Here is a 12,541-nt window from a genome sequence, read left to right as displayed (position 1 = left end):
CTGAGAGCGCCGCTGCCATGTTTGTTGCGGGCGCGGGCGGAAGCGGGGGGCCGGTTGGTGCGCGGACCGGAAGCGGCGCGGGCGGCGCGATGGCGGGGCTGTCGGTGCGGGACCCCGCCGTGGATCGGTCCCTGCGCTCCGTGTTCGGTGAGGCCGCGGGGCCGGGGCCGCGACCTGGGCAGGGGAAGGGGCAGGGAGGGCAGGGGCAAGCGGGGGGCCCGCGGGTTTGCCCCCCTCGCCGTCGGGGCCGGCACCCGCCGCGCTGACCGGCGGCACCGTCTGTCTCCGCAGTGGGGAACATCCCGTATGAGGCCACGGAGGAACAGCTGAAGGACATTTTCTCGGAGGTTGGGCCCGTGGTCAGCTTTAGGTGAGAGCGGCCGCCGGCCTCCCCTGGGTCCCCCTGCTCGGCCCAGACCGAGCCTCGCGGGCTCTGCGGAGCCGGCCTGGGAACCGTGGAGTCGCAAATCCTTAACGTTGGGAAAGACTTCTAAAAGCATTCAGCCCAACCGTTCCTTCAGCCCTGCCAAGCCCACCGTGTCTACAAGTGCTACATGCACACACCTTTTGAACACTTCCAGGGATGGTGACTCCACCACTGCCTTGGGCTGCCTGTTCTAATGCTTGACAATCGCTTTGGCGAAGGAATTTTGCCTCATATCCCATCTAAATCTCCCCGGGCCCCCCTCGAGGCTGTTTCCTCACACAGAGCAGCGCAGCATCTGCGGGGGTTGTGAGGCTGTGGCAGCTGTGCTCAGGGCAGAGGCCAGAGTGGCTGTGCCAGGGTCACCCGGGGATGGAGCACAGTGTCCCGTGCATAGCAGATGGACGTGGGCACGCAGTCCTGGGCTGGAGGAGCTGCCCTGCTGTGGCTGATAAGTGCTCAGGTCCTGGTCAGGCTCTGTGCTCCTCACTCCCATCCCAGTGCCTCTCAGAGGTGTTTCCCAGGCTTGGCACCAGGCCCTGGAGAGCTCTCAGTTAAGGGTTTGGGAGTTGCAGGAGCAGCCAGTCCCAGGAGCTGCCTGGTGGGGTGAAGGGAGGCCCAGAGCTGGCCCTGGTGGGCTTCCTGCACACCGCAGCTTCGTGCTCTGTGCCAGGAGCCAGGAGGCCCTTCGGCTGTGGCTTGGGCCCGACTGTCGTGTGCCTTGGCCTGACTGCGGAGCCTTCGCTCTGCTCCCGGCGCTGCTGCGGCCGTGTCCCAGTGTCCGCTCTGGAGCTGTGGGAGCCGTGGGCACAGCTGGACGCCCCCGCCGCCCTCAGCAGCGCTGTCGCTCTCCTCGCCGTGCAGGCTGGTGTACGACAGGGAGACGGGCAAGCCCAAGGGCTATGGCTTCTGCGAGTACCAGGACCAGGAGACGGCGCTCAGCGCCATGCGGAACCTCAACGGGCGCGAGTTCAGCGGGAGGGCCCTGCGCGTCGACAACGCCGCCAGCGAGAAGAACAAGGAGGAGCTCAAGAGTGAGTTGGGATTTTGGGCTGTCGCGCTGGGCCCGGCCTTGGCAGTGCTGCAGGGCACTGCAGCTGGTGCAGCTGACCTGCTCTAAGAGGTGTTGCGAGTAGTTCCCAGAGGGATGCATGGGCTCAGCTCTGTGTTTTCACTCCCAGATGATCCCAGAATCACAGAATTATTTAGGTTGGCAAAGGTTTCTAAAGATCATGGTCCAGCCTTTGACCAAACATCACTGCGTCAACTAGACTGAAGCACTAAATGCCATGTCCAGTCTTTACTTAAACAGTTCCAGGGACAGTGACTCCACAACCTCCCTGGGCAGTCTGTTCCAATGCCTAACCACCCCTTCTGTGAAGAAATTCCTCCTAACATCTCCCTGAGTTCAGTGCCTCCTTTTCCCCCTGGCGAGCTGTGCTCCCCTCCCAATGAGCCCGTTGCCTGCGCTGTTCGTGTTGCAGTACGAAGTCACCAACTCTATTGCAGGCTTGGGCACGGGTGCGCCTATCATAGAGTCACCCTATGGGGACCCTGTCAACCCAGAGGATGCCCCTGAGTCCATCAGCCGGGCAGTGGCCAGCCTGCCACCCGAGCAGATGTTTGAGCTGATGAAGCAGATGAAGGTGAGTGCAGGAGGGCCATGCTTCCTATGTGAGCACAGCTCCTGCTGCCACTGCCTGCCCCCTCCCAGCCCCTGTCACACCTTGTCAGAGCTCTGATCAGTGCCTGTCTTCTCAGCTGTGTGTCCAGAACAGCCCCCAGGAAGCCAGGAACATGCTGCTTCAGAACCCCCAGCTGGCTTATGCACTGCTGCAGGCCCAGGTGGTCATGAGGATCGTCGACCCGGAGATCGCGCTGGTTTGTCCCTTGCTGCTCATCCGGGGTTGGGAGGATATTGGTGGTAGCCTTTGTGGAGTGGGAGTGGAAAAGAACTCCTTTCTCCTCCTTCCTCCCCTAGAAAATCCTGCATCGCCAGACCAGCGTTCCTCCTCTGATCCCAGGCAACCAGCAGCCAGTGCCAGGGCCAGGACCTGGGCCGGGACCGGGGCCTGGGCCAGGGCCCAATGCGCAGCTGAACCCGCAGAACACCCCCTCATCCCAGCCACAGCCAATAGTAAGAGCCTGCACAACACACGAGCTGTGCAGGAGAGATGGGCAGTGCCAGCTCCAGCTCTCCCAGCTGGGGACGTGCCTGGGTTTCGCGGTGTCTCTGAGATCCAGTGTTTCTCCCGGGCAGGGCGGGATGCATGTCAACGGCGCTCCTCCTCTGATGCAGCCACCCATGCAGGGGGGGGTGCCAGCCCCAGGACAGATGGCAGCCCCTGTGCAGGGCCCAGGCCCTGGCCCCATGGCTCCAGGAGGTGAGTTTGGGCCGAGCTGCCCCACCCGTGCGCACACGGGTCCTGCAGACACCCACCTCCCTCTGCCTTCCCCCTAACCAGAGGGCTCAGCCCTGTGAGAGCACACGTAACCCTGTACTGTACATTGTGATGCTGCCAGAGGTGGGCTGCAAAGTTGGATTATCCCTGGGGGGAACCAACACCAAGGGAATAAACCTCCAGATGCTCCCCCAGGAGCTGGGAGTGAGAAGGTATTTGGGGCCAGAGGAATGGGTTAGTCGTCAGGGACGGCTGAGGAGGGGTCTGATCTCTGCCTGTCCCCTCTCAGGTGGGATGCAGCCACAGGTTGGGATGCCAGGTGCAGGGCCCGTCCCCTTGGAACGTGGACAAGGTAAAACAGACGCGTGTAGTGCTGTGTGTGGTGTGAGCCTCGCTCCAGTGAGCAGTGCTGTGCCCCAGCTATCTGCAGCCTGCCTGTGCCCGGCCCCAGGGCTGTGCCCAGCTGTGTTCACTGAGGCACAAGGCTGTGGTAGCAGCTCTCTGGTTCCCAGGACTCAGCCCATGCCGCTATTGGCTCCCAGCTTGTTCTGCGCCGTGTTGTGCAGTCGAGCCCTGGAAGCCAGGGGCTTCGAGCGGGATGTGCCTGTGTTTTCCACCTCTGCGAGCCCATGTCTGTCCCTGTGCTTGTGCGGGCAGGCAGAGCTTGCTCTTCTCTGGTCCTTGTGCTGCTCCTCTGCTGTCTGGGTGCTGGGAAGCGGCTGGTGCGGCCGCCGTGTCCTCCCGCGCCGTGCCCAGCAGAGGGAGCGGGCTCTCCGTTTTGGCTTGAGGCTTGGCAGGGACTCTCCCGAGAGTGACGCTCGGCTTTCCCTCCGCAGGCACGGTCTGTACGGCCCAGCCCTGGGGCCCGGTTCCTTACGGTTCACATGGTGCCACGCATAGGTTAGCATGACCCAGGTGTTCCTGTTCTCCCAGGAACAACACATGCACACACCTGTCACCTCTGTTGCCTTGACTCGTATCCTAGGCCTTGTTTCAGAAACATGGCAAACCTAGTCTGAGATCCTTTGGCCTTAGGGGCAGCCGACTCTCATTTTCTTTGGGGTGGGCACTGTCTTCCTGAAAGCAGCCTGATAGTTCTTGGCACCCAAAAAGTTTTGGAGAGCAGAAGCTGGGTGTGCATTGTGGGGCCAGCGTGGCCCCACAGAATGCCGTGTCTCTCGGCAGGATGTCTTCTCTCCCTGCCTCTCTCCCTGAGTGAGGGAAGGACTGTGCCACGCTGGCTGTCCTGCCTGTGGTGACAAAGGTGGTGTTAATGGAAGAGGTTGATCAAGTCAGACTTGCAACATCTTCTCTGTAGGTTTGCCAGGGGACTTCAGGGAGCTGATCCTGCAGGCAGCACTGTCCCCAAAGCTGGTGCATGCGTGCATACACTATTCACGTGTTTGCTCTTTCCCTCTTTTCCTGCTGCTTGCCCAGGGAACCTGCAGCTCTCGCCCGTGGGACCTGCCAGGCCTGCGTCTATCGAACGCGTTCAAGGTACCCCGGCACCCGCCAGCTCCCTCTTCCCATGGAGCTTGTTGTGCAGTGTGCAGAGAGCAGCTTTCACCCCGCTGTTCTCAGGGCCAGGGACTGGCATGTCACTCCTTGTAGCCTGATGGCAGTAAGAGGAGGTGGAGGAGGCAGGATTTCCTCTAGGGCTACAGGAGAGAACAGGCTAGAACCATGCACGGAGCCTCCAGTGGAAAAGGAGAGCCTGTTTGGAAAGGGCTTTTGCCTAAGATCCAGCCCCCTTTGACACCGCGCTTCCAGGAGCCTTCCAGGTCTTGCTTTGTTCCTGGCCCCACGTCAGCACGGTGTTGAGGCCCACACTTGTAGGGATTGCCATGGGGGCAACCCATTGCTTGATTTGGCCCCTGCTACCATAAGGAGCGTGAGATAAAACCACAGAGGAAAAAGAGAGGAATAAAACTGGCAGCCAGGGAAGGGGCTTTGGTGCACTCCAGCCTCGGGTGTGGGGCTGCGTCCCCAGCAGACAGCACAGCTCAGGGGAGCAGCGTGGCTGCCCCACACCCGGCCCGACAGCGCCGGGGACAGTCTTGGCACGGCACTGGTCATGCAGATCCTCACGAGTTCTTGTGTGTCTCTCTGGCAGTGCCCATGCCAGACCCGAGGGCCCCTATGCAGCGTGGACCTCTACCTGCTAGTGGCCCGCCGCCCCGAGGCCTTTTGGGAGATGCCCCGAATGACCCTCGCGGAGGGACCCTGCTCTCAGTCACTGGAGAAGTGGAGCCCAGGTGAGGGGAGAGGGAAGGAGAGGAGCCCTTGGCACCGTCCCCTGCCCAAGGGTAGCCTCTCGCTGAGGACAGGGATGGCACCAGCCTTCCGGGAGTCACTGCTGCCTGGTCGGAGGCCTGCGTGCTGCCAACCGTGGGGGCCGGCCCATTTCCCCGGGGAAGGGATATCCCCGGGGTGATGGCACCTGCCCTGCGGCATGGGGCCACCAGCACCCATCCCTGTGCCAGCCTCACCCTCCTCCCCTGCGGCCGGCTTCGGGGGCAATCCCAGCGCTCTGCCCAGACCGTGCCAAGCCAGTGTCTGATTCACACTCTCTCGCTTTTTCTCCTCCTCCTGCTTTGCTCTCCTCGTCTCTCTGCGTCAGAGGTTACCTTGGGCCGCCCCACCAGGGAGCCCCTATGCACCATATGCCTGGTCATGACAGCCGTGGCCCCCCCCATGAGATGAGGGGGGGACCCATGGGAGAACCCCGACCACTGATGGGAGAGCCGCGGGGGCCCTTGATGGATGCTCGAGGTGAGAGAGGGGGCATGAAATACTGGGTGGCTTGGATTGTGCAGGCAAGAAGTCAGAGTGGAGCCGGCTGCCCCGACCCAAGGCATAGGAAGGGGGTTTGGGCAGTGAAATGACTGACTCCAGGCGAGGAGGGACAGTCACAGAGTGCAAGGGACTTTCTCCAGGCATGTCTCCTCTGCCCCCAGCCCTGCACCTTTTGGGTGCTTGCTAGCCCCCAGACAAAAGAGGCAGCGGGCTCACTCCCAGACTCCCTGCAGCACTGCTTCCTTCAGGAGCTTACCTTGTCTTTCCTCCGCAGTCGGAAGAGATCCCCGAGGGCTGGAGCCACGAGGACTGGAGCCGCGCGGGCTGGAGCCCCGGGTGATGGAGGCGCGAGCGCTGGAGGCGCGAGGCCTGGAGCCGCGAGTGCTGGAAGCCAGGGCCATGGAGGCCAGGGTCCTGGAGCCCCGGGGCCTGGAGCCTCGTGGGCCTGGTCCCAACCCACGTGGCCCAATGCCTGGTGGGATACAGGGTCCTGGGCCACTTAACATGGGAGCCAGTGGCCCACAGGGGCCCCGCCAGGTACACACGTCTCTGCTCAGCCAGTTGGGCACCGACGGCATCCTGTGGGCTGGGGCTGGGTGGTGGGTGTCCCACAGAGCAGCAGCTCTGGGAAGCACCAGGCTTTGGTCGCTGGCTCTGAGGGGTCCGGGCATCTGTCCCATTTCCCCAGGCACTGCCCATCAGCTGGGGACAGGACAAGGCTCAGGCCTCTCTCCACCTCTTCCTGAGGCGCAGGAAGGAGCGCAGGAGTTGGAGGGAGAGGAGAGCACATAAAAGGCACTCTCTCTTGGTGCTCAGGCATTTTCAAGCTGTCCGTGAGGGCATCCGTGAGGGCATCCATCTGATCATCTGCTTTACCTTCCTGGATTTGTATGGCTGAGTCCAGAGACCTCTCAGTCCTTAACCCCTCTTTTACTCCCATAGGTTCCTAACATGGCTGGGGCAGGCATGCAGGGAGGAGGCATTCCTGGGGCAGGAGTCCAAGGAGCTGGTCAGCCTGGAGGCTTTAGCCCTGGACAGAGCCAGGTCACCCCACAGGATCACGAGAAGGTGAGAGAACAAAAGGGAAAGGGTGAGACAGCAGGAGCAGCACTTCCTGTGTGCCTTTCTGTGGTGGGGTCAGCCCCTCCCTGGCTCTGGTATGCTGTGGCTGCTCTGGCAGGGCACGTCTCTGACCCCTCTTTCCCCACAGGCAGCACTGATCATGCAGGTCCTGCAGCTGACAGCGGACCAGATCGCCATGCTGCCCCCAGAACAGCGGCAGAGCATCCTCATTCTGAAGGAGCAAATCCAGAAATCCACGGGGGCACCCTGACAGGTGACCTCCTTTAACCCGGTCTCACCCTGTGCCTGTTCCCCTCCAGTAAATCAGAGCTGCCCAGGATGGGACTCTGCCCTGCTTCCCTCTGTGCCAGGCTCACCCTCCTCCCCTTCTTTCTGGCAGGCACATGATGGAGATGCTGTGTGCCTGGGTAGAGGTGATGCTCCATGGCAGCTGCTTCCCATTGCTACTTGAGCTGATGCTGCATTTTGGGAGAGGTTGTGTCACCCTCAAGAGGTTTTTCCCTCCAGTTCATCCTTTTGTTTTTCTGTGTATATTTTATGATGTTTGAAATAAAGTGGGAGGAGGGTTTGAGTAAATCCATGTCCCTGGCTGCCTTGTTTGGTCTCTCATGGAGGCCAGGGTGGGATTGTTGGCTTCTGGGAGCAGTGTGGCCTGGCTCCACTCTTGTCCAAACAACTTGCCATCCTCCCTCCTTCCCACACCAGGGCAAGAACTAGTCATGAAATTTCTTGTGCCGTGCTGTTTACAGGGGTGTAGGGGAAGGGCAGGACAGCGAACTTGGCTTTCTGTCCCTGCTGGCGGGGCAGGAAGGGCTCTGTATCCAATTGCTGGATCACTTACCACACCAGCCTGCTCGGGCAGCGGGGTTTCCCTCCCTGCACACGCTGGAGCAGAACCTGGTGGGAGCTGCAGTGGGAACTGAGCTGTGTGCTGGGTGCAGGCTGGCTCTGGGGGGTGCCATGGTGGCAGCGAGCCCCTGCAGAGGGGTGTCTGACCCTGCACCCCAGAGGGTTTGCTATCAACCAGCTCTTCTATTGCAGCCCTGCAAGGAGGCAGAGCATGGGCTCCTTCCTACCTGCACAGCTGAGTCACTACAGAGGCTTTCATTACAAAGAAAAGAAAGTTTAATTTACTCTCACACAAAGCACTGTTTAAACCTTGAGGGACACATTTGGCCCCTGACACCTGCATGGATGCACATGCCCCATCCCCATGCCCTGGTTCTGCCCAAGCCACTGAGCTCCCGCTGCTTCCCGCTGCTCCGGCAGCAGCGTGCAGCACGTGTGTCTGGTTTCTCAGTGAGGGGGCTGCGTGGAGCTACAGGCCCACTTGCTCCGTGAGGACCCCTTGTACACCAGGACAGGCAGGCAGCAGTCTTTGAACCTGGAATTTCTCATGGAGAAGGAGTACCTTGCTGTGTCTTGCCAGGCTTCAGTGCATGCACAGATGCTTATCCCTGGCCTTGCTTTGGAAAAGGGCTGAGGCAATCCAGTCAGGGTCCCTGCCTGCTGGGGCACCAGCCTCGCTGCCACTTAAAAGTTTTCCTTGTTGAAGTAGAATTTGACCTTCCTGGGGTCCAGGCTGGAGTGCTGCTGACAAGACTTCTGCAGGCTCTTTGCCAGGGCCTCTGGCCCACAGAGGAATACACCAACCACTGACCTGCAAACAGCATGGGGCTGTCAGTGCCAGGCGGGCAACTCAGGGAAAAGTGATTTAAAAGCTTTTTGGGCCCCCTGCAGGGGATAGCACACCTCTCCCAAAGCCTGCCCAGTGCTGAGTGCCAGGGTGGAGCAGGTGCCTCCAGCTCCAGCATCCCAAGTTCCCTGCTCAGCTCTCACCTGGGGTGGGCTGCAGCCACTGCTGCAAACTCCATGTTCCACATGGGCCGCCCGAAGATGGTTTTGTGCCTGAGGCCCGTCACTGTGTCCGTAGTGGTGTCGAAGTGGAGCGCCACGTTGTTGGCCTGGGCAGGCAGGGATGGTGAGAACCCCAGACACCACCCATGAGCACCCCTCCAGTCCCTCACCATGGAGGAGCATCCATTGTTGATCCCACCAAACACCGTGCCTGGACTTCATGCCCGAAAGCCATGCTTGCCCTGCCCTTCCTGCCCACCTTGGCCACCCTGTGTCCCCTCTTGCAGCCATGCCAGCCCGTGGTCGACTCACAATGCTGGTGTTCCAGCCAGTGAGGAAGAGGCGGTAGGTGAGAAAGTCTGCCTTGCCCGACTCAGCCATCTTGTGCTCCAGGGAGGCAAGCAGGTCGTTGAACCAGGCAAAGGCTCCTGTGTCCCGGCAGAGCCAGTAGAAGTAGATCTGGGACGCAGGGGGAGAGGGATTGCTCAAGGTGGAGCAGAGCTGGAGGGAGAAACCTGCAGCTGGTCCCATGGGACACTCCGTACCTTCTTGGTTTTGAGGGTCTGGTCAGCCTGCTGGAACTTGTACCAGATGGACTTGAGGATGGAGGCGAAGGGGGTGACGCCGATGCCCGCTCCCACCAGCATGGCCACCTCGTACTGGAACACGTCCTCGCTGGCCGTGCCAAAGGGACCATCCACCTCGACCCTGGCCAAAGCAGGGCCTGGGTGAGACGTACGGCCTCCCCAAATCCCTGGAATGACCTGTTGGGCACTCCCCAGCCTACCTGGCTATTTCCAGCTGGAAGGTGTCAATGAGACGCTCTGTCCAGTCGCCAGCCGCCCGGATGTGGATGGAGAAGAAGTCCTCCTCGGGCGCAGAGGTGAGGGTGAAGGGGTGCCACTCCAGCAGCGAGATGGTGGGGCAGTTGACGAAGATGTACTGCCCCACCTCCATGCGGAAGCCCTTCTTCTGCATCTGCAGCTCCAGCACGCGGGCGGGGTGCATGACCACCTGGGGGCACGGGCAGGGCTCAGCGCCTGGCCTGGCTCCTGTCCCTAGGAAGGGGCGATGGCCATGGCCCCTGCTCGCCTCCCCATGGCCACCACAGCGAGGAGCTGTGGCACCGCTGACTCCACGGGTAGGAGCTGGGATAGGAACGGGCTCCTGCACCACCCACCTTGGTGACAACCACCTTCTGCTGCGCACGCCAGACGCGCAGGATCCGCTCAAAAACGTAGAGGATGATGGGGGCGAGAACCCACTTCCAGGACTGTGAAGATGGTGGAGACCAAAGGATTGGGAAAGGCCGGAGCATCCCAAGGGCAAGGGAAGAGCTTCTCCCCACAGCCATCCCAGCACTGCCCTACCTCGGCAGGGATGCTCCCGAACTCAGGGTCTTTGCAGCAGTTGTGGGTGCAGTTCTGGTCCCGCTGCGGGAGGTACTTAGCGCATTGGTGGGGGGGCACCTCTGCCATGCTCTGCTCCGTCTGCCCACGCACCAGCCCACTGCAGGGAGGCGAGGGATGAGCCCAGGGGCCAGCTTCTGCTCCCAGCCAGGGCTGAGCTGCACTGTGTGAGGCCGGCTGGGCTAGCCCTCCCTGGAAATGGCAGTCCACAGCCCCACTGGGCTCTCCCTGCAGCTGCCCCACTGCCCCTCGCTGTCCTGCCCTGGGGAATGGTGAGGAGCCTTACGCAATGCCGTGGATGACGAGGCCAGCGAAGTAGACCAGGAAGAGGTGGTGTGTGTACCAGAAGAGCTCGAAGTAGTTCCTGCGGATGAACTCGGTGGAGGACGTGACCATGAGGATGAGTGCCAGCGTGATGATCACCCCCGTCAGCCCCGGGATGGTCGTGAAAGTCACATACTCGACGGTCTGCAGGGGCAGCAGGGTGGGTTAGGGGGGCAGGGGACAGGTGGGGGTGGGTTGCTGCATGCCGAGGCTGTGCTCACCGTCTGGTTGGAGTGGATGGGGTTCAGCCACTTGTTGCTGCCCTGCAGGTGCATCTTGGAGAGGACAGCAGGGAGGCTGCCGTCAGTGGCTTGTTGGCTCTGATTGTAGCGCTCCAGGTTGAAGAGGTGGGCGATGGTGTGCACAGCTGGACAGGGGACAGGCAGTCACCCACTGGGCAGCTCTAGTCCCCACTGTGGCCCCGCCCCAGTGCAGGGGGTACCTGTGAGCAGGGCCAGTGCATAGGCCACCAGCTTGTGGAAGGTGAGGTTGTGGTCCAGCTGCTTCCGCAACGTCCGCCTGCAGCACTGCAGGGAGAGGCAGCGGTGTCAGGATAGGGACAGGGACGGGGATGGCCACACCGGCTGTGCTGCCGCGGGACACTCACCGAGCAGGTCCCACGGAGGAAGGAGAGCAGGTTGCGGCAGACGGGCAGTAGGATCAGCATGCTGTTGAAGTTGAGGCACTTGGCCGATGCTCGAGCCCATGCCAAGGCAGACTGGGGAGAAGAGCGAGGTGAGCACCACCATCCCATTGTGCTGTGCCAGGACTGGCTCAGGGTGGGGCCAATCAACGCTGAGCTGGGACTGAGTGATGCTGGGCTGGGAACTGGGATGGAGCGATGCTGGGCTGGCATGGGGACTGGGAGGGGTGATGCTAGGCTGGGCTGGGATGCTGTTGGGCTGGGACCAGACAGGGATCAAGACAGGGACCAGCATGGTGCAATGCCAGGCTGGGGAGTGGAATGGAATGATGGTGGGCTGGAAGAGGACAGAACATGAAAGGAGCATGGGATGTTGCAGCCCCCACCCCACTGCAGCAGGGCCCCGAGGGGCTCACGTGCCTGGGCAGGCAGGATGCTGTGGGGGAGCACCTTACCCCAAGGATGGCCCTGGTGTAGAAATACTGCACGTCCCGGTCAAAGAACAGAAAGTAGTAGGTGAAGAGGAAGATGTTGATGCCCAGCCAGGCTGCCTGCGGGGGAAAGTCACAGCCTCCTGTCCCGGGAGCCTCTCATGCTGCAGCACTCAGAGACAGGTGCAGCCAGAGGGTGTTAGGACAGTGCATCCCCTCCTGTTTCCTTATGAGCTGCCCTGTCACGCACAGGGCTGGGATACGGGCCCAAAGGTGAGGAGAGGTGTGGAAGCATTGTAACATTGCTATCTTGTCACACACAGCCCTGTGCATCACCTGTGCATGAGGAAGGAGGAAGGGCAGGAGCAGACAATGCCCGTGTAACGGGAGGGCAGATCCGGAGGGTAGTCAGGGCTGTGTGGGGAAGATTCTGGGAGAAGGAAGCTTCCCAGGGAGCTGGCTCACCCGGCCTCACCATGCTGCTGTCCCCTGCCTAACGCCACTAACACCCCACACTGGCACCTCTCACAGCTACTGAATTTTTGCAGAGGTCCAAACAAAAATCACCCTGCCGTGCATTTGGATTTTGGCTGTTTTCTTTTTCTTTTTTAAGTAACTTCAAGAGTTAAAATAGCCCAACTCTCTGTAAACCCCCACGTTCCCGTGCATTCACAGCTCCTCACACAGTGCTGAGCAGCTGACGGGTGCTGGCCAGGCAAGCTCTGCTACACCAGAGATGCTGCAGCACGGCACTGGCAGATGGTCCCTATGGTGCCAGCTCCTCACCCTGCCACGAGTTCTCACAGGATCCTCCTCCTCTCACAAGGGGAGAAGAAGCGTGTGGGAAGCTCCCAGCCAAAGCGGCTGGGCAAAGCAGCAGCATTTTTAACTTTTCCAGGACCCCCTTTGCCGTGAGCTGTGTTTTCCCTGAGACTTCAGTTTTCCAGAGCCCATCCCTCCCCTGGCTGCCGAGCTACGGGGGTTGGCTGAGCAGAGGGGACGCTTGCCTGTCCCCACAGCCCAGCCCAGGACAGCCCATCAGCCCCCATCTCCCCCACGAGCCCCCCAGGTCCGTAGCCCCCAGAGTCCCACCCCAGCGAGCCCCCAGCCCCACACACTCACGAGGACGGCGGCCGAGAACCAGTGGTTGACCAGCCAGCTGCCCATGGTGC

General features: G+C 61.2%; 2 protein-coding genes across 4 annotated transcripts; one reads left to right on the top strand and one right to left on the bottom strand.

Annotated features, from left to right (window-relative positions):
* The first annotated feature begins 65 nt into the window (after positions 1–65).
* Positions 66–7,260, top strand: CSTF2 (cleavage stimulation factor subunit 2). Of its 3 annotated transcripts, XM_082289475.1 has the most exons (15): positions 66–147; positions 292–370; positions 1,289–1,458; positions 1,934–2,070; positions 2,186–2,305; positions 2,406–2,561; positions 2,685–2,808; positions 3,116–3,178; positions 4,264–4,323; positions 4,940–5,081; positions 5,447–5,598; positions 5,897–6,159; positions 6,565–6,690; positions 6,833–6,958; positions 7,085–7,260. In XM_082289475.1, exons 1-14 carry the CDS (start codon positions 90–92, stop codon positions 6,953–6,955), a joined length of 1,773 nt encoding a protein of 590 aa, XP_082145601.1. In that variant the 5' UTR covers positions 66–89; the 3' UTR covers positions 6,956–6,958; positions 7,085–7,260. The 3 variants fall into 3 exon arrangements, with proteins under 3 accessions (XP_082145601.1, XP_082145602.1, XP_082145603.1); XM_082289476.1 differs by lacking the exon at positions 4,264–4,323; XM_082289477.1 differs by lacking the exons at positions 4,264–4,323; positions 4,940–5,081; positions 5,447–5,598.
* A 972-nt stretch (positions 7,261–8,232) lies between these two features.
* On the bottom strand, positions 8,233–12,536 carry NOX1 (NADPH oxidase 1; the record flags this gene model as incomplete). The annotated part of the gene is made up of 13 exons (XM_082289159.1): positions 8,233–8,365; positions 8,545–8,669; positions 8,875–9,021; positions 9,108–9,270; positions 9,350–9,576; positions 9,743–9,835; positions 9,933–10,071; positions 10,258–10,439; positions 10,517–10,662; positions 10,738–10,822; positions 10,903–11,013; positions 11,394–11,489; positions 12,492–12,536. 13 exons carry the CDS (start codon positions 12,534–12,536, stop codon positions 8,239–8,241), a joined length of 1,686 nt encoding a protein of 561 aa, XP_082145285.1. The 3' UTR covers positions 8,233–8,238.
* Between the last annotated feature and the right edge of the window lie 5 nt (positions 12,537–12,541).

This window comes from Coloeus monedula, assembly GCF_965178545.1.
Source record: "Coloeus monedula genome assembly, chromosome: 12".
Classification (NCBI taxonomy): Eukaryota; Metazoa; Chordata; class Aves; order Passeriformes; family Corvidae; genus Coloeus; species Coloeus monedula.
This window is presented reverse-complemented; position numbering and strand designations above follow the sequence as displayed.

Excerpts from the sequence above, each read along its gene's own strand:
- CSTF2 (XM_082289475.1), top strand. The coding sequence starts at position 90 with ATGGCGGGGCTGTCGGTGCGGGACCCCGCCGTGGATCGGTCCCTGCGC. Across the intron at positions 2,071-2,185 it reads AGCTGATGAAGCAGATGAAG|CTGTGTGTCCAGAACAGCCC; the intron begins GTGAGTGCAGGA and ends CTGTCTTCTCAG. Across the intron at positions 2,562-2,684 it reads CATCCCAGCCACAGCCAATA|GGCGGGATGCATGTCAACGG; the intron begins GTAAGAGCCTGC and ends TCTCCCGGGCAG.